We start from the raw sequence: 21,847 nt of genomic DNA on the forward strand, positions 1-21,847 counted from the left end.
CAGTTCACATGGAAACATCTGAAATCAGGGTACCTGATGGGACTTAAATAAATTAAGAAAAACGCCAATCAAAATAAACATTCTACCACAGTGACCATGTTATTTTTGTGAAGCTTATTTGATTCTGAGTTCGGACAATTAACGTTTGTATATGAACTATTTCTAAGATGCGTACTTACGTTTTTCCGAACTCACTTTAGGCATACCTGACGTCCTATGACTGTCAGATTTGTCAATCTGATGTCTTCTAGGAGACGTTCATATGCAATCAGAATCCATCCTGAATAAGAGGTCTTATTTCTGACGTCCTTATAACTCATATCCAACCAAAATATGACCAGTTTATGACCTCCCAATTTTACTCATGTAATGCTGTACTCATGTATCTCACAGCAGCAATGTTCACTGCAAAGCAAATCAGTCCATATGTATAGTACTTTACACCACTATATCACAATGTCCAGCTACTATGACAATGGTGAGATGATCTACAAAGATGAAATTGCCTATTTAAAATAGCCAAATTATCCTAGAGTCCCATTCACAATAACTGTTGTACCACCATAAAAAATCACATCAATAAAGAAAAACACATTTTAAGTCAAATAACATGTATTTATTAACTGAGGGGGAGGAGATTATATAATTACAAAATGAACCCAACCAAACAAGAACAACAGCAACAACTCATTGTTGTGGCCATTCTCCACTCCCTCGTGTGTCCGGTGCATACTTTAGCACCAGTCTGAGGTCTACAACTGAACCTCCAGAGGGGTCGGGTCTCTTTGCCACCCGCCAGAGGTATTCAGCCATGTTGGTTCCGACCTGTCTATTAGAGCAGTGTTTCCCAACCCTGGTCCTCGAGTACCCGCAACAGTACACATTTTTGTTGTAGCCCTGGACAAACACACCTCATTCAGCTCATTGAGGGCTAGATGATTATATGACAAGTTGAATCAGGTGTGCTTGGCCTTGAGGATGGTTGAGCGGACATTACTCCTCCCAACTCGGTACATTGGTGGTGGTGGGAGCAGCATTGGCAGCACCATCAGCCATGTCGTGTTTTTTTTATGTGGGGGCGAAGATTTAGTACAAAATGGATAAAAATAAGAGTAGTTTTATTAAAAGATTTACCTGCAGTAATCACACCTGCCTCCAGCTCTGACAGCAGGTTCTCTGCATGAATATCCTTGTGGTGAAAACTGTTTTCGGTCAGCTTTGTTGAACATCCGGAGAACAGGTAGACAAACAAATCTATGAATTTGTTTATCATTTAGCTTAGAAGGGTAGATTGAAAGGTAGCACTTTCAATGGCAAAATCTAAGCTGTAATGCATGTCATTTTGTACATCAATGAAACTGTCAAAAGAATAGAAGTTATAATTAAATCATACATTGAATTCTGCCTACTGACAGAAGTCCCCTGTAGCTCAGTTGGTAGAGCATGGCGCTTGCAACGCCAGGGTTGTGGGTTCGATTCCCATGGGGGGCCAGTATGAAAAATGTATGCACTCACTAACTGTAAGTCGCTCTGGATAAGAGCGTCTGCTAAATGACTAAAATGTAAATGTATGAGTATCAGGGTTGGGGTCAATTCCAATACCAGACAATTCGGGAAGCACACAAAAATTCAAATTCTCTTCAATGAGGACAATTAGGAATTGGGTTTACTTTCTGAATTGACTGGAATCAAAATGGAATTGATCCAAACCCTGATGAGTAGACTTCAAATCATGTATGGAAACGGATTAGACTTTAACCCTATTGCTGGGTGGCTTACAATGACCCACCATGCCTGAAGTATCCAGCAACTGTGATTGGAGATTTCTTCCATGGTCTTGGACCCATTTTCATGTATCCACTATACATTTTACATTTTTAGTCATTTAGCAGACGCTCTTATCCAGAGCGACTTGCAGTTAGTGAGTGCATACATTATTTTATTTTTTTTCATACTGGCCCCCCGTGGGAATCGAACCCACAACCCTGGTGTTGCAAACGCCATGCTCTACATCCCTGCCGGCCATTCCCTCCCTTACCCTGGACGACACTTGGCCAATTGTGCACCGCCCCATGGGTCTCCCGGTCGCGGCCGGCTACGACAGAGCCTGGATTCGAACCAGGATCTCTAGTGGCACAGTTAACAATGCCTTAGACCACTGTGCCACTCGGGAGGCTGTCTCCTCTGGGTGGCTGTCTATGCCCTCTGGATGGCTGTCTCCTTTAGGGGACACATCTGACTCTTATGGACAGGACTCTTGCTTGGTCTGTCATCTTCGGCGGCTGCAGCTGTAGAGTTGCGCCGTCCTGGTCTCCGATGCCGCTTTCTCAGGTTCCTGAGGTGTTCCTCAAGGAAATCAGTAGAAGGATGGTGGCATCATCCTTGGGTGTACCAAGCATCCTTGAAGATAAGTATTTTTATTTATTTTTTTAAGACCCTTTGTGTTCAATGTGGCTAGGATTTGGAGAGAGAGAGATTTTTCCCAGTATTTTACTACTGTTCCACCCCATAATAAATCACTTTTCTCCCAGATAACCTGATATTTCCCGCCAAAACCTTTGATAAAAAATTCAAGCATGATGAGCCATACATTAAATACACTTTTTGAACCCTACATTAGACATTTAATAAGCCCAAATTATTGTGCCGTTATCCAAAACATACACTGCTAAAAAAAATAAAGGGAACACTTAAACAACACAATGTAACTCCAAGTCAATCACACTTCTGTGAAATCAAACTGTCCACTTAGGAAGCAACACTGATTGACAATACATTTCACATGCTGTTGTGCAAATGGAATAGACAACAGGTGGAAATTATAGGCAATTAGCAAGACACCCCCAATAAAGGACTGGTTTTGCAGGTGGTGACCACAGACCACTTCTCAGTTCCTATGCTTCCTGGCTGATGTTTTGGTCACTTTTGAATGCTGGCGGTGCTTTCACTCTAGTGGTAGCATGAGACGGAGTCTACAACCCACAGAAGTGGCTCAGGTAGTGCAGCTCATCCAGGATGGCACATAAATGCGAGTTGTGGCAAGAAGGTTTGCTGTGTCTGTCAGCGTAGTGTCCAGAGCATGGAGGCGCTACCAGGAGACAGGCCAGTACATCAGGAGACGTGGAGGAGGCCGTAGGAGGGCAACAACCCAGCAGCAGGACTGCTACCTCCGCCTTTGTGCAAGGAGGAGCAGTAGGAGCACTGCCAGAGCCCTGCAAAATGACCTCCAGCAGGCCACAAATGTGCATGTGTCTGCTCAAACGGTCAGAAACAGACTCCATGAGGGTGGTATGAGGGCCCGACATCCACAGGTGGGGGTTGTGATTACAGCCCAACACCGTGCAGGACGTTTGGCATTTGCCAGAGAACACCAAGATTGGCAAATTCGCCACTGGCGCCCTGTGCTCTTCACAGATGAAAGCAGGTTCACACTGAGCACATGTGACAGCCGTGACAGAGTCTGGAGACGCCGTGGAGAACGTTCTGCTGCCTGCAACATCCTCCAGCATGACCGGTTTGGCGGTGGGTCAGTCATGGTGTGGGGTGGCATTTCTTTGGGGGGCCGCAAAGCCCTCCATGTGCTCGCCAGAGGCAGCCTGACTCCCATTAGGTACCGAGATGAGATCCTCAGACCCCTTGTGAGACCATATGCTGGTGCGGTTGGCCGTGGGTTCCTCCTAATGCAAGACAATGCTAGACCTCATGTGGCTGGAGTGTGTCAGCAGTTCCTGCAAGAGGAAGGCATTGATGCTATGGACTGGCCCGCCCGTTCCCCAGACCTGAATCCAATTGAGCACATCTGGGACATCATGTCTCGCTCCATCCACCAACGCCACGTTGCACCACAGACTGTCCAGGAGTTGGCGGATGCTTTAGTCCAGGTCTGGGAGGAGATCCCTCAGGAGACCATCCGCCACCTCATCAGGAGCATGCCCAGGCGTTGTAGGGAGGACATACAGGCACGTGGAGGCCACACACACTACTGAGCCTCATTTTGACTTGTTTTAAGGACATTACATCAAAGTTGGATCAGCCTGTAGTGTGGTTTTCCACTTTTAATTTTGAGGGTGACTCCAAATCCAGACCTCCATGGGTTGATAAATTTGATTTCCATTGATAATTTTTGTGTGATTTTGTTGTCAGCACATTCAACTATGTAAAGAAAAAAGTATTTAATAAGATTATTTCATTCATTCAGATCTAAGATGTGTTATTTTAGTGTTCCCTTTATTTTTTTGAGCAGTGTATATTAGTGCATTCGGAAAGTACTCAGACCTCTCTTTCTACATTTTGTGACGTTACAGCCTTATTCTAAAATTGATTGAATAGTTTTTTCCCCTCATCAATCTACGCACAATACCCCATAATGACAAAGCAAAAACTGGTTTAGACATTTTTGCTAATTAATAAAAAATTAACTGAAATATGACATTTACATATTCAGACCTTTTACTCAGTACTTTGTTGAAGCACCTTAGGCAGCGATTACAGCCTCATCTTCTTGGGTATAATGCTACAAGCTTGGAACACCTGAGTTTCTCCTATTTCTTCTCTGGAGATCCTCTCAAGCTCTATCCGGTTGGATGGGAAGCGTTGCTGCACAGTTATTTTCAAGTCTCTCCAGAGATGTTCGATCGGGTTCAAATCCAGGCTCTGGCTGTGCCACTCAAGGACATTCAGAGACTTGACCTGAAGCCACTCCTGCGTTGTCTTGGCTGTGTGCTTAGGGTCGTTGTCCTGTTGGAAAGTGAACCATCGCCCCAGTCTGAGGTCCTGAGCGCTCTGGAGCAGGTTTTCATCAAGAATCTCTCTGTACTTTGCTCTGTTCATCTTTCCCTCGATCCTGACTAGTCTCCCAGTCCCTGTCGCTGATAAACATCCCCACAGCATGATGCTACCACCGCCATGCTTCACCGTAGGGATGGTGCCAGGTTTCATCCAGACGTGACACTTGGCATTCAGGCCAAATAGATTAATATTGGTTTCATCAGACCAGAGAATCTTGTTTCTCATGGTCTGAGAGTCTTTAAATGCCTTTTGGCAAACTCTAAGCGGGTTGTCATGTGCCTTTTACTGAGGAGTGGCTTCCGTCTGGCCGCTCTACCATAAAGGCCTGATTGGTGGAGTGCTGCAGAGATGGTTGCCTTCTGGAAGTTTCTCCCATCTCCACAGAGGAACTCTGGTGCTCTGTCAGAATGACCATTGGGTTCTCGGTCACCTCCCTGACCAAGGCCCTTCTCCCCCGATTGCTCAGTTTGGCTGGGCGGCCAGCTCTAGGAAGAGTCTTGGTGGTTCAAAACCTCTTCCATTTAAGAATGATCGGGGCCACTGTGTTCTTGGGGACCTTCAATGCTGCAGAGATTTTTTTGGGACCCTTCCCCAGAACTGTGCCTCGACACAATTCTGTCTCGGAGCTCTACGGACAATTCCTTCGACCTCATGGCTTGGTTTTTGCTCTAACATGCACTGTCAACTGTGGAACCTCATATAGACAGGTGTGTGTGCCTTTCCAAATCATGTCCAATCAATTGAATTTACCACAGGTGGACTCCAAGTTGTAAAAACATCTCAAGGATGATCAACGGAAACAGGATGCACCTGAGCTCAATTTCAAGTCTCATAGCAAAGGTACTGAATACTTATGTAAATAAGGTATTTCCGTTTTGGTAAAAAAAAGTATAAAAACATATGTTCACTTTGTCATTATGGGGGTAGTGTGTAGATTGATGAAAATATATATTTTAGAATAAGGCTGTAACGTAACAAAGTGGAAAAAATCAAGGGGTCTGAAACTTTCCGAAGGCACCGTATATCTACAGAAATAAGACAGATCCTGCTTCTGTTGCCTGTTTGTTTGTTTAATAGCCTATTGATTCCGTCATCACCAAGCCTCACGCAACTGCTAAATGTAGAATTAAGCAATTTCACAAATTCAGTCATTATACCTAGCTATCATCATAAAGGTTAGGCTTCAGGCTTAGGCTACATAATAATTATTTCAATCAACAGCCAGCAGGCTTGCTAATTTTAATAATCATAGCTATCACAGATATAAATACACATATGCAGCTAGCTAATAGTTAGCTTGCCTTGTAGTTAGCTAGCTAATAATTACTGTAGCTAGCTAGCTATATGGGAATCATACGTTTTTACTGGTAAAATAGCAATCCTGCAGCAGGCATCTCTTCTGCTTGGCTTGCTGGCTAACTAACTTCATATCTAATCTCTAGCTAGTTTCTAATCACTAGCCAGCTAGGTCTAACTCATAATGACAAATACTCTTCAAATTGTAAATATGAGCATTGTATTTTGTGCAGTTATCAATTAAAACATTTGCGTCAAAATACAAGACGAGAAGAGCTAAATCGACTAGGCTGGCTGGCTAGTTAACGGTAGCTTGCCTCGTTTTGGCTGATTGTCTTCTCGGCTTGTTATCAAAATTTCATTTGACTCATCTTATCAATCGGAAAAAATACTCTAAAATGTACATATTATATAATTACCAACATTAAAAATGAATTGTATACAGTTCCTTACCTTAATTCTGTTGTCCTGATCTCAACGAAAGAGCTGTCAAAGTTGTGAAACCTTTCAGGTCCAGTAGGGGTGCCTCCCGGTGGCAGCATTTACTTAGTCTCCACGCCAAACCTCACAATTTGCTCACTCCTATCAATGACACGTTGGTGTCAGTTGTTACTATGGCAGTTCAAGATGGCGCTACCCATACCTCTAATAAACAAACATTGTTCAAGATCACAATCCCAAAAATAAATGTTTCTATGTTACAAGCACATGTTTAGTATTAGTGGATTGATGATCAGCTTTACTTAATGAAGTGTTTCCATTCCCTTTTAAAGGGCAACTGCACTTCCTGATTTGAGCTCGTTTTGAAGATTGCACATTAAGAAATTATGTTTGGTGCAGTATTTCTCAAGCTACACCCTGTTTATCATTGCCCAAAATCACTTGCTAGCTAAGTTTCAACTATGTGTTTGTCAATGAAGCTAGCAAGTAGTAGCTACCGTGCCTTCAGAAAGTATTCATACCCCTTGACTTATTCAACAGTTTGTTGTTGCAGCCTGAATTCAAAATTGATTTCTTTCCCCTCACCCATCTACACACTAATCATGGCTACCCGGACTATTTGCATTGCCCCCCCACCCCCTCTTTTACGCTGCTGCTTATTTATGCATAGTCACTTTAACTCTACCCACATGTACATATTACTTCAATTTACACAAGTATTCACACCCCTTTGCTATGACACTCCAAATTGAGCTCAGGTGCATCCAATGTCCTTTGATCATCCTTGCGATACCAATACAACTTGATTGGAGTCCACCTAATATTTGGACATGATTCTAGAAAGAAACACAGCTGTCTATATAAAATCCCACAGTTTGAGCAGAAACTATACCATGAAGTCCAAGGAACTGTCAGTAGATCTCAGAGATAGAATTGTGATGAGGCATATATCTGGGGAAGGATATAAAACAATTTCTACAGTGTTGAAAGTTTCCAAGAGCACAGTGGTCTCCATCATTGGGAAATAGAAAGATTATGGAACTACCCAGATTCTGCCTAGAGCTGGCCGTCCGACCAAACTGAGCAACCGGGTTAAGAAGGACCTTGGTTAGGGAGGTGACCAAGAACCCAATGATCACTCTGACAGAACTACAGAATTCCTTGGCTGAGATGGGAGAACCTGCCAGAAGGACAACAGTATCTACAGCACTTCACCAATATGGGCTTTATGGGAGAGTGGCCAGACAGCAGCCACTCCTGAGAAAAAGGCACTTGACGGCACGCCTGGCGTTTGCAAAAAGACTCAGAGCATAAGGCAAAAGATTCTGTGGTCTGAGGAGACAAATTGAACTTGTTGGCCTGAATGCAAAGTGCAATGTCTGGAGAAAACCAGGCACAGCTCATCACCCGTCTAACACCATCCCTACTAGAGTTGAATATTTTCCTGGTATTTTACAAATGTTCCAATCGCTTTTCTCCTGTGTAACCTGGTATTTCCCGCCAAAAGACGGAAGTGCCATTCAAAAGCATTATAATGCATATAAATGGGCCTATGTCTGGATTTGATTAGAGCTTTGATATACAATTCTAGCCTGATGCTACCTGAGCCCGATGACCCATACATTAAATACATTTTATGAGCCCTACGTTAAAGACGAATTAATGAGCCCAAGCCCATGATTGTGCTGTTATAAATACATAGTGCATTTGGAAAGTATTTAGACCCCTTCCCTTTATTCCACATTTTGTTACATTACAGCCTTATTCTAAAATGGATTAAATCATTTTTTCCCACATCAATCTACAAACAATACCCCATAATGACAAAGCGAAAAGTTTTTTTTTTTGTGTGAATTTTTTACAAATACTAACAAAACAAGACACTGATACCTTATTTACATAAGTATTCAGACCCTTTGTTATGAGACTCAATTGAGCTCTGGTGCATCCTGTTTCCATTGATCATCCTTGATGTTTCTACACCTTGGAGTCCACCTGAGGTAAACTCAATTGATTAGACATGATTTGGAAAGGCACGCACCTGTCTATATAAGGTCCCACGGTTGACGGTGCATGTCAGAGCAAAAACCAAGCCATGAGGTCGAAGGAATTGTCCGTAGAGCGCCGAGACAGGATTGTGTCGAGGCACAGATCTGGGGAAGGGTATCAAAAAATGTCTGCAGCATTGAAGGTCCCCATGAACACAGTGGCCTCCATTTCTTAAATGGAAGGAGTTTGGAACCACCAAGACTCTTCCTAGAACTGGCCGCCCAGCCAAACTTAAGCAATCAGGGGAGAAGGGCCTTGGTCAGGGAGGTGACCAAGAACCCGATGTGGTCACTTTGACAGCGCTCCAGAGTTCCTCTGTGGAGATGGGAGAACCTTCCAGAAGGACAACCATCTCTGCAGCACTACACCAATCAGGCCTTTATGGTAGAGTGGCCAAACAGAAGCCACTCCTCAGTAAAAGGCACATGACAGCCCGCTTGGAGTTTGCCAAAAGGCACCTAAAGAATTCTCAGACCAAGTGAAACAAGATTCTCTGGTCTGATGAAACCAAGACTGAACTCTTTGGCCTGAATGCCAAGCATCACATCTGGAGGACCACAGTTGTGCTATATATTCATTGGCTGTGTCATAGCTAATTTGTAAACAATAAATATTGATACATTGCTAGCTCAAATGGTTAATCTGCAAAAATGACAAGTTAATTAGTGGGTGATGGTGATTTAAAGAACCAAAGTGGGGAGAGACAGGCTACATTGCACCTCCTAATCGGATTGTGGTAGTGGGGTGTTAGATGCCTAGTTTCCGTTATGGCTCAGCTCAGGTGCCTACATAGTACGTACACCATAGACATACATCATTTAGACCATACATCATTTACAGGCACAGGCCAGCTCAGACAGATCCAGCTCAGACAGATCCAGCTCAGACAGATCCAGCTCAGAGAGGCCCAGCTCATGAGCTCCATCTACAGCAGATTTTAATTTAGAATGGAAAATGAATGTTTATGCAACAAATGTTAGCGCACCAAATCGCATTGATTTGTTCTCTAATCAAACAGAATCGCACCGAATTGTTTCAAACTAAAACCTATCAGACCTGTATCGGAGCCCATGTATCTATACTGAACAAAAATATAAACGCAACATGTAAAGTGTTGGTCCTATGTTTCATGAGCTGACATATAAGATCCCAGACATTTTCCGTACGCACAAAAAGCTTATTTCTCTAAAATGTTGTGCACAAATGTGTTTATCCGTTAGTGAGCATTTGTCCTTTGCCAAGACATTCCATCCAACTGACCGGTGTGGCATATCAATAAGTAGTTTAAACAGGTGCACCTTGTGCTGGAGACAATTAAAAGGCCACTCTAAAATGTGCAGTTTTGTCACAATGCCACAGATGTCTCCATTTTTGGGGGAGCGTGCAATTGGCATGCTGACTGCAGGAATGTCCACCAGAGCTGTTGCTAGAGAATTTAATGTTCCTCTCTCTACCATAAGCCGCCTCCAACGTCGTTTTAGAGAATTTGGCAGTACGTCCAACCGGCCTCACAAGCGCAGGCCACGTTTAACCACGGCCGCCCAGGACTTCCACATCGGGCTTCTTCACCTGCGGGATCGTCTGAGACCAGCCACACGGACAGCTGATGAAACTGAGCAATATTTCTGTCTGTAATAAAGTCCTTTTGTGGGGTAAAACTCATTCTGATTGGCTGGGCATTTCAATTGACAGATTTCCTTATATGAACTGTAACGCAATAAAATCTTTGAAATTTGTTGCATGTTGTGTTTAGATTTTTCTTCAGTATAGCTGCATATCGGAAAGATGCACATCCCTACCATGATATGTCCCCAATGGCACCCGATTCCCTATATAGTGCACTACTTTTGCACTAATGTTTAGTCCTAAGGGCCCTGGTAAAGAGTAGTGCAATACATAGGAAAAGGGTGCCATTTGGAAGAAAGCAGTGGCGACGCGTCATTCAAGGCATGTGGGGCACAGCCCCACCACTGTCCAGCAGATGGTGCTGTTTTGCATGTAATTCTGGCATTCATTCATATCATATCAGTTAGCAGACAATGTAAACAAAATCATTGCTTGAGTTAATAAAGCAGCATACTCGACTTCTCCCTGTCGTATTATTGTTTTGGTAAATGTTCTTTGAGTAAGGCAGCTCCAGAATGCAGCTGTTTCAGCCTCGCTCAGTGCCTTCTGTGGGGAGCAACCAGAGTAAGCCCAGAGTGTAGGTGTCGTTGAGCTTATCTGGTTGTGCGTGATTGGCTCAGGGTGATGTCACTCACAACACCGCAGCACCTACTGGGAGAGCCCACTGAGGGTCAGGCAACTTCTGCCCACATGGGTGTTGCCATAGTTACATTGGAAGTGCCCGTCCAAGAAGGTTCAAGGTCATTGGCCACATAAGTCAACGTCTTTTCTCCGGTAACTTTGATTGAACTGATGTGTCAACTTCATTGTTTACCACGTCTTCTAGCTAGCTGAAAAGTTATCACTCATGTTGACTATCCCTTAGCAAATAATTTTCAAACTTAGCTTTATGAAGTAAAGATAAAACGTCTCGGTGCTCATCCACTAAACATTGAAATAAGGTAATCCGTTAAAATATAGCAAGCTGGAAAAGGTTCAACTTTGGTTGGTGGTGGATGGAAGGAGGTAGACACACTCAGAAGTGTTTTGGCTGCATCCCAGTACTCTTAGCAATATTGTAGACTCATGCTGAATTTGACTATGGGAAGTAAACTGATTATAACCGAATGTTATAACGTTTGTGTGTAGTGGTATCGATGCATATTAGCTTTTTTGATTGAGTATGCCCTACCAATATTTTCATTTAAAAATCGCCACTGGAAACATGACACCACTAGTGCTGGAAATCTGTCTGACTCGATCTTGGCATGTATTGGTCAATTGAGGAAAGTTTAGCCTAATTGAAGTGATGCTGTTAACCATTAAACAGAGGCAATGTTTGGATAGCTGCTGTCTGTTTGCATGCAGGCCATTTAGTAGGACATATTAGCCTAATAGGAGTCCTCCGCTCTACACCGCACAAAACCCTGCACCTAACCTGCAAATAGCACTGTAGTGTCGCCCATGTATTTTATCATGTATGGGAGGCAAATGTTAGCCTACTTTCCTATATTGAATAGCCTATGCTTGAACACCCTCTTGCAACCTCTGAGTGAGAGCTCCGCTATTGATTGATTTTAAAAAGCACACCAACTTTGATAGTAGCAGTGAAGTGTACTGTGACCTTATCAGACCTGCTCACTTTGACAGTATCTAGGCTAAACGTAATAAGAAGTCGCCCTCTTTGGCTATTCTTGTCTAACACACAAACCTCTGGGAAACAGACCAGTTTTCTCAGAGGTACTACTACTACAAGCTAGGGCTGAGAATTGCCTTCATGATACGATATTACGATACTTCGGTGCCGATACGATATGTATTGCGATTCTATATGAATTGCGTTTCCATATTGCAATTTGATGTTCCAAACATATTGCTTGCTTTCTTCTGCAGAGAGACGAGAGAGCTTGAGAAAACGAGTTTTGATCAGTCAGGCAAATAAGTGCTGAAAACATGTTGGCTCACTATTTAAAAAGATGGAGAACAAGCTATAGGATGAAAAATACCGGAGTTTTGGCACAGGTACAGCTAACCTAGCACTAGCTAACACTACCTACAGTAGCAATTATTATTATTAACATTTTTACAAATCGATACTTCACGTCAAATATTGATATATCATCCAAAAATGTATATTGCGATATGTAACAGTGCTCCCACCCTTCACCCATCCCCTGTAGACACAACTGACTAGGTCTTATATTTGCATGTAAGAATACATACCAGGTAGCCTATCTAAGCAAATCATCTTCTCCTGGCTGCAACCAGTGGCAATGCTGGGGGCATTCCAGGTCGTCTGTTTATTATGCTAACGCATCTCAGAAGATGTCTTATTAACCTGTGACTGGACAGAAGACGTCCTGCTTGGAACGCCACTAATGACTACAACAGTTGTCCTTAGATACTGATCTTGGGTCAGTTTAGCATTTTCCCCACTCATGGTTAAGGTTTGGATTGAGGGAGGGAAAGCTGATCCTAGATCTGTACCTAGGGAAAACGTAACCTCGAGCCTGCAACTGCATGTGTTGTGACTGAACTACTCTCTCTGACTGTAACCATTTAACCAACCACTTCATCTTCCTCTTTTCTGGCAGTTCCTGAGAGTGACCAAACAATACCTTCCTCACGTGGCGCGCCTGTGTCTGATCAGCACCTTCCTGGAGGACGGCATCCGCATGTGGTTCCAGTGGAACGCGCAGCAGGACTACATTGAGGCCGCTTGGAGCTGTGGCTACTTCCTGGCCGCCTGCTTTGTGTTACTGAACCTACTAGGACAGCTAGGTGAGTAACTTGAACCTGTTACTGAACCTACTAGGACAGTTACACTGTAAAGCTTCTCCCTGTAAATGCACAGCATTATACTGGCACCAGAGTTGCCAGCTTAATACTGTAATTTTGCTTTACAGCAGAGATGCATTTGACAATACTATTTTCTTTACTGTAAAAACATATTACAGCATCCCTGCTGTAAATTTACAGGGATGCTGTAATGTTTTACAGTAAGGAAAATAGTACTGTCAAATACATTACAGTATCTCTTCTCACCAATTAGGACAAGCATAGAAAAATAAAGAATAGAATGAGAGACCAGAGCACAGGGGCTGATACACTGAGGGTAAAAAGACAGGTGACAAGGGAATTATCAAGCTTGTGGTGTGTGTGTGGTCATTCAAACTCAGTGAGCTCTTGGAAGAATGGGGCGATGTAGGGGTTGAGAGCACCTGGCTTCCTCTGGGCCACCTTGTCATGCACTTTGTCCCGTTTTCAGCGTTCATCTTGGGTTGATTCAAACCAGGAATCTGTACAGCCATATATCCAATTGAGGCATTGAACAAATACAAATAAGACAGCTAGACGCACCTACTTCAAACCTTTGCTAACTATACTGAACAAAAATATAAACGCAACATGTAAAGTGTTGGTGCCATGTTTCATGAGCTGAAATAAAAGATTCCCGAAATGTTCCATACGCACAAAAAGCTTATTTCACCTTGTGCTGGGGCCAATAAAAGGCCACTCTAAGATGTGCAGTTTTGCCAGAGAATTGAATGTTACATTTTCTACCATAAGCTGCCTCCAACGTCGTTTTAGAGAATTTTGCAGTACGTCCAACCGGCCTCACAACCACAGACCATATGTAACCACGCCAGCCCCTGACCTCCACATCCGGCTTCTTCAGACAGGATCGTCTGAGACCCGCCATCTGGACAGCTGATGAAATTGAGGAGTATTTGTCTGTCATAATGCCTTTTTGTAGGGATAAACTCGTTCTGATTGGCTGGACCTGGCTCCCCAGTGGGTGGGCCTATGCCCACCCATGGCTGCGCCCCTGCCCAGTCATGTGAAATCTATAGATGAGGGCCTAATGAATTAATTTTATTTCACTGATTTCCTTATGAACTGTAACGCAGTAAAATCATTGAAGGTGTTGCGTTTTATTTTTGTTCAGTATAATTGTTGAGCTGAATCTCAGGAGTGAGTCAAAGAACTACACTTCCCAGAGTGCACCAGCAGCAGCAAACCGGCTGCTTGTCACCTGATCAGTCATTTTCACTGATTTGGAGCACCTGTGAAGGCATGGAGGGGCTCAGTCATTCAGAAGAACACATTTCAGAGAGAAGACTCCAAGTTCAGTCACAGGTTCAGTCCAAAGACGCCAATGGTAAAAGGCTTAAATGGTTATTTAGAATGTTTATTTAAAATGTTTAAACTAATTTAAGTTCATTAAAATGTTTAATTAAAATGGTAACTTTTTGTTCTGTCTTTAAAGGTTTACAACCTAATTTAATGGACAGACCAATCAACTGAAAGCAAACTAAAAATAAAAAAGATTGAGTCGGAAATTTGAGTTGAGCTGGCCCTGAGGATAAACGGCTTCAGATCCAGAAATAAGCTGTTGACGCAGAGGAAGTCAAGATGGCGGAAGATGTCCTGGGGAAGTCGGTCCAGCAGCTCAAAAAGGAGAGGACCACTGCAAAAAGCAGCTTCACCAGACAAGCCAACTTCATTTCAAGAGGAGCAAGCAGCATGCTTCAAGTGGAGTTAAAGGAGGAATTCGCTAAGCTTTCAGATTGTTTCAGAAAGATGCTCGATGCCAACGATGACTACAGGATTGGACTGGAGGCTGACATGACTGAGGATAAGGAACCAGGTCTTAATGAACAGTAAGAGGCTGACATTGATAGATCTGTAAATGAAGGTGAAACAAAGTTGGCGGAGATAAGAGACATTGTTCAAACAAACCTGTGGTCGAGGTATGGAAGGAGTGAACTTCTTGTGTCAATCCTGGAAGCAGAAAAAGCCAATGATAAAGCGGCTGATGTACCTGTGGAAAGTGCCAATTTGGAGGGCTATGAAGTGCACCTCGCTCTCTTGGACAAGAGAATAAAAGAGGCCATCTCGGCAATGTCAACATGGGAGCGATGGATCCCTGTAGAATTAAAGGACGAATTAGATGGAAGAGTCAAGGACGTAAGAGCATTCTACTACAGGCTTGAGTTAAGACCTGAATTTGCCACTGCACGGACGATCAATGAGCAAGGCACAGGAGTGAAACTACTACCCCAACCGGCAACATCCACACCAATAGTGAGAATCAAGCCAATCTCTCTACCTATCTTCAATGGAAGCAAGAGAGAATATCTCAGATGGAGGAAAGACTGGGAAAGGCTACAAAAGCAGGGAGAGCCATCCGGATCAACTGAAGTTAAGAAAATTCAACTCCTGGAGAGTGTGGATGACAAAATCTCAAAAGACCTCAGACTTTCAACCTACACCACTGCCGATGACATGTTCAGAGTCCTGGAGAACAGGTATGGCAACAAGTCAACCATCATAGTGGAAATCCTGGAAGAGCTGGAGAAGATGCCACATGTGAAAGGGAACCAACCAAGAAAGGTAATTGATCTCATACAGTCAGTGGAGAAGGCTCTAGCAGATCTCACAGAGTTAAGAAACTCTGGAGCCATAAATAACCCACTGGTAATTAGATCCATTGAAAGCAAGTTGCCTGACTTCATTAAAAAGAGACTGGGTGATGTTCATGGTTGAACCCAGAAACAATGTCACATCAGACAACCACTTTGTCATGCTCCTTGAAGTTCCTGAAAAGTCAAGAAGAAATACTAGAGAGACTCGAACAGCTCAGAACTGTGGAGAAGGTGAGAAAAATCAGATCGTTTGGACAAGAAGTATGACAGAAAGATTGCCTCAACAAAAACCACAAAGAAAGAAGAGCTTGATGAGGTATGTGGTGATAGTGGGCACAACAACAAAATCTTCTTCTGTAGAAAGTTCAAAAGACTTAAGCTACCTGAAAAGAAAACTGTATTGAGAATGCTGGGAGCATGCAGAAAATGTCTCGGATGCCATGATGAAGATGGATACTGCAGAGACACTTTCCTATGCAGAACAAAGACTGTAAAAGGGAAGGTGGTGCCCCAGACCACCATTTTTTCCTCTGCCCAAAGGGAGAAGTCAAAAGAGGGGAAGAGAGAAAGTGGAAAAGACGGCAAAGGTGAAAGCAAGCTAACGGAGGAACAAGAGGAGATCTTGTCTGAACTTTCCCAGGAAATGGCAGATCGATGCAGAAAGGCTTTCACCAGCACCAACAAAACCGCAGTGACACTCGATGCTTCAGGCCAGTCTGAGATCATGATGTTGATGCAAGTCACGGCAAACGCAGGGCAGAAGATTAGGACTTTAATTGACCTTGCTTCAGACACAAACTACATTACCCATAAGGCTGCTGAAAGACTGAGGTTAAGACATGAGAAGACAACTTTAGTTGTGCATGGGGTTGGTGGTATGACCATGGAGGTGAACACACAGCTATCTCCTCAAAGTCAGAGTCAAGACACCTAAAGGGACAGAGAGAGCTCATGAAATGGTCTGCTACGGCTTGGATGAAATCGCCAGAGTGCATCAAGTAATTGAACCTGAGAAGTTGAAAAAATTATTCCCAGAAGTCAAACTTACAGAATTGGAAAGGCCAGAAGAGGTTGAACTTCTCATTAGCCACCGAGAGGGAAGACTCGCTCCCCAGAGGGTAAAAATCATCGGAGACCTCGTCTTGTGGGAGGGTCCATTGGGGAAAACAGTGGGTGGAGCACATCCCGACTTATTTGTAGAAGTGGAGGTTGCAGCATATGAGTCCAAAACACACTTCGCTCGCTCCATGAGGACAGCAGCTGTCAAATATCAAGAAATCACAAGTCCAACAACTGACACAGCCCAGCTACAGCAGGAGGATGTGACTCAGACCAAATGTACAGCTGCCAGTAACCGTGAGTTCCTTGAGTGGTGGCACTGGGACAGCATCGGAGCTGCATGTGAGCCAAAATGTGGAGGATGCCGATGTGGAAACTGTCCACCAGGAGGAAAGGAAATGACCCTGGCAGAGGAGAGGGAACTGGAGATCATTAAAGAAGGCCTCACCTACAAGAAGGGGGATGCTCACACACCGGCTCCACATTGGGATGCAAAGTATCCTTGGACGGTAGATCCAGCCTCTCTCCCGAACAACAAAAGTGCAGTCCAGGCTTGTTTCTTAAGGATGGAAAGCTACTAAGCAGAGAGCCAGACTGGAAAGTCGCATATGCTACCCAAACCCTCATTCGGTGACAACACCGGTTCGTATTGTATGGAATAGTAGCCAGAAATACAAAGGCGTGGGTATGAATGATCTTCTTCTGAAGGGACCAGACGTTCTCAACCCTATAAGAGCTGTCTTGCTGAGGTTCAGAGAAGGGACGTATGCATCTCTAGGAGACATCAAAAAGATGTACAACTCTGTATGGCTGGAGGAGCGTGAGATGCATCTTCACAGGTTCCTCTGGAGGGACAGCCCAGATGAAGAGATAAGTGAATATGCAATAACCAGAGTCAACATTGGGGACAGACCTGCTGGTTACATTGCTCAGTTGGCTATGAGGGAAACAGCACGCCTGCCCAACTTTCTTCACTTGGAGGATGAGCGCAGAGTCATTGAAGAGGACAGTTATGTGGATGACCTCTTAACCTCCCAAAATGACCTGAATAAACTTGACAAGATCACAGCAAATGTCGAAGAGATCTTGAAAGCTGGAGGGTTCTTCCTCAAACCATGGGTCCGGTCAGGGCAAAGTGGGAGGCAAGGAATGGAGATGGAGGTTCTAACAAAGACACAAAGTAAAACCTTAATTCTTCCAAATCAAATGAGGGACGAAGACAACAAAGCCTTGGGTATCGGCTACCAAATGGATGAAGACAAGCTCTACATGTTAACCTCAGTTAACTTTTCCAAAAGGAAAAAGAAGATGAGAGTTGGAAAAAATCTTCTCAAGGAGGAGGTGAGAACTGAGACACCTAACCCACTGACTAGGAGGGCTCTCTTAAGCCAAGTGGCTGGACTGTACGACCCAATTGGCTTAGTTACACCTGCCAAACAGAACGGAGCAATTCTTGTTCGAAAAGCATTCCAAGAGGGAGGGGGTGGGAAACTAACCCAAGAAACCTGGGACCAACCTCTCTCAGAAAGCCTCAGAGAAGAAGCCATCCAGTTTTTTGAAGAATATGTGCAGCTTGGAGAGGTGAAATTCCACAGGAGCCTCACACCAGCTGGCTGGGAAGTGAAACCTTGGGGCATCACATTCTCTGATGGAAGTGACAAAACCTATGGAGCTGTGATGTACTTAAGATGGGAGACAAGTCAAGGCACTAAAGTTTGATTAGTTGAATCAAAAGCCAAGCTGACACCCCTGGATCAGAAGGGAGAAGCTGTAAAAGCTGAGATCTGTGGTGCTGTCTTCGCAGCCAGGATCAGGAAGTATGTGGAAAAGCATGCTCGAATGAAGATCGAGAGATGGTTCCATCTACTTGACAGTCAAACGGTCTTGGGAGCCATTCAAAGAGTCAGTTATGGGTACAAAACCTTCTTTGCAAATAGAGTGGGTGAAATCCAGAAGGCTGGACAAGTGCAAGACTGGTGGTGGATCCGTGGGGATCTAAACATAGCTGACATCATAACAAGAGGGGGTGCTCCTGAAGATTTGAAGGAGAATTCCACATGGCAAAATGGACCAGAGTTCCTAAAGTGGCCAGTGGAGGAGTGGCCTATAAAATCAGCTGGAGAGGTTGCAGCTCATGCCAGGGAGAGTGTAAACAAGCTCCAGAGGAAGGCATTCTCAGGTGCATTAACAAGTGCTCAAGCAAGAAGTAGTCAGCAGAAAGAAGACCTACAAGGCACTCAGGAAAGTCAACTCTAAGCAGACTGACAGTGTACAAAGATGTGAACTCTGGGCTGCTAGTTTGTGGAGGCAGAATTCAGACATTCAACGAAGATAAGACAGCAGTGCCAGTTTTACCCTTTGAAGCATGGGTGTCTACACTGCTGGCACAAGAATCCCACAAAGCAAATCACGAGGGAGTGGCGGGAACCCTTCTCCGGATGAGGAAGAAAGCCTGGGTAAATTCAATCCAAAGGGAGACCCTGGAGATTTCCAGTTTGATGGCTACCCTTACAAAAGACTTAAACATATTCAAGCAGAGTTAAGCCATTTCTGGAAGAAGTGGAGCCAATTGGCTGGACCTAATCTGTTCATAAGGAACAAATGGCACACCAAAGAGCGAAATGTTGCTGTTGGAGATGTGGTCTGGTTGGCTGACCAAAACGCCCTAAGAGGACAGTACAAGCTGGCTAGAGTGGTCGGTGTCAATGCTGACAGCAAAGGCATCGTAAGAGATGTGCTTGTGAAGACTTTTCCCAGCTATCCTGTTCACCTCACAAAGTCAAACAGCAAAAAAGGGCCCACAAGAGCAAACGGTGAAAGAACGAAGAGGCTTCAAACCAAAATCCCAGCCACAATTCTTCATAGAGATGTCAGACGCCTTGTCATTCTACTTCCCATTGAAGAACAAACAGAGGTGTGAAGGGCTTGTGTGACCTCTCTGGATTTGAAAAAAACAGGAGCTTAAGTGGGAGGTGTTGAGCTGAATCTCAGGAGTGAGTCAAAGAACTACACTTCCCAGAGTGCACCAGCAGCAGCAAACCGGCTGCTTGTCACCTGATCAGTCATTTTCACTGATTTGGAGCACCTGTGAAGGCATGGAGGGGCTCAGTCATTCAGAAGAACACATTTCAGAGAGAAGACTCCAAGTTCAGTCACAGGTTCAGTCCAAAGACGCCAATGGTAAAAGGCTTAAATGGTTATTTAGAATGTTTATTTAAATGTTTAAACTAATTTAAGTTCATTAAAATGTTTAATTAAAATTGTAACTTTTTGTTCTGTCTTTAAAGGTTTACAACCTAATTTAATGGACAGACCAATCAACTGAAAGCAAAAAAAAAAAGATTGAGTCGGAAATTTGAGTTGTCCCTGTGTCCTTGTTGTTACAACCTAAATTTAAAAAACGATTACATTTAGATTTTGTCGCTGGCCGACACACAATACCCCATAATGTCAATTTGGAATTATGTTAAATTTGTACAAATTCATTAAAAATGAAAAGATGAAATGTCTTGAGTCAAGTATTCAACCCCTTTGTTATGGCAAGCCTAAAATTAGTTTAGGAGTAACATAATTGCTTAAGTCACATAATAAGTTGCACGGACTCACTGTGTGCAATAATAGTGTTTTGAATGACTACCTCCTCTTCATACCCCACACATACAATTATCTGTAAGGTCCTTCAGTCGAGCAGTGAATTTCAAACACAGATTCAACCACAAAGACCAGGGAGGTTTTCCAATGCCTCGCAAAGAAGGGCACCTATTGGTAGATGGGTAAAAATAAATAATAGCAGGCATTGAATATCTGTTTTGAAGATTAAGTTATTAATGACACTTTGGATGGTGTATCAATACACCCAGTCACTACAGAGATGCAGGCATCCTTCCTAAGTCAGTTTCCAGATAGGAATTTCCCCATGAGGCCAATGATGACTTTAAAACCATTACAACGTTTAATGGCTGTGAAAGGGAAAAACTGCAGATGGATCAACAACATCGCTGTTTTAGGATGGCTAGTTCAGAACTGCTGAAACTGGATTTTAAAGAATTGTTTCTAGCTCTGAAAGACTCCAAAAAGTGGCAGATTTATTTCAGGCCCTGTACCATCGCTGGGCCACAGCTGTGAAAGATTCAGCAGGCTACTGGCATTACACAGCTGACTAAAAGACTACTGTAGCTCCGTTGCCATAACTTCTATAGATGGCTTTTACACCTTTTGTAAACAGAAGATGCTCTACAGGAATGACAGTCCATCCAAATCATCTTGGTGCTTGGACCTTGTCCGCACATTTCAAGGCCCCGTTGAGACAATGACTCAATCCCTGCCATTGTGTCGCTGAGTTGTCTTAGTGCTGCTGCAACTGTACATTGTCCCATGGGTGTTGGAAGTCATAATATAAGTAACCTAATTTACAGTGGCTTGCGAAAGTATTCACCCCCCTTTTCCTATTTTGTTGCCTTTCAACCTGGAATTAAAATGGATTTGGGGGGGGGTTGTATCATTTTGATTTACACAACATGCCTACCACTTTGAAGATGCAAAATATTTTTTATTGTGAAACAAACAAGAACTTGAGCGTGCATAACTATTCACCCCCCATTCTTCAAGGTAAAACTGCTCCAGCTCCTTCAAGTTGGATGGGTTCCGCTGGTGTACAGCAATCTTTAAGTTATACCACAGATTCTCAATTGGATTGAGGTCTGGGCTTTGACTAGGCCATTCCAAGACATTTAAATGTTTCCCCTTAAACCACTCGAGTGTTGCTTTAGCAGTATGCTTAGGGTCATTGTCCTGCTGGAAGGTGAACCTCCATCCCAGTCTCAAATCTCTGGAAGACTGAAACAGGTTTCCCTCAAGAATTGTATTTATTTAGCGCCATCCATCATTCCTTCAATTCTGACCAGTTTCCCAGTCTCTGCGGATGGAAAAACATCCCCACAGCATGATGCTGCCACCACCATGCTTCACTGTGGGGAGGGTGTTCTCGGGGTGATGAGGTGTTGGGTTTGCACCAGACATAGTGTTTTCCTTGATGGCCAAAAAGTTGCTATAGACCACCAAGTATCTGGATAATGTGTGTGAAATGCTTGATAATGTATGTGATATCAAGAGGTTTTTATATTTTCTGGGTGACCTAAATATTGACTGGCTTTCATCAGGCTGTCCACTCAAGAAAAAGC

General features: G+C 43.6%; 1 protein-coding gene across 2 annotated transcripts in view; it reads left to right on the plus strand.

Moving 5' to 3' along the window:
* Window positions 1-21,847, plus strand: part of LOC121584579 (surfeit locus protein 4) — a 30,605-nt gene that overhangs the window by 1,151 nt on the left and 7,607 nt on the right. The window contains exon 2 of one of the 2 annotated variants that reach the window (XM_041900539.2): window positions 12,774-12,960. In XM_041900539.2, coding sequence (XP_041756473.1) covers window positions 12,774-12,960 — 187 coding nt within the window. Of the gene's footprint in view, window positions 1-12,773; window positions 12,961-18,422; window positions 19,848-21,847 lie in introns of those variants that run through there. The other variant, XM_041900540.2, reaches the window with a different exon arrangement.

The sequence above is a fragment of the Coregonus clupeaformis genome, chromosome 16 (assembly GCF_020615455.1).
Source record: "Coregonus clupeaformis isolate EN_2021a chromosome 16, ASM2061545v1, whole genome shotgun sequence".
Lineage (NCBI taxonomy): Eukaryota > Metazoa > Chordata > Actinopteri > Salmoniformes > Salmonidae > Coregonus > Coregonus clupeaformis.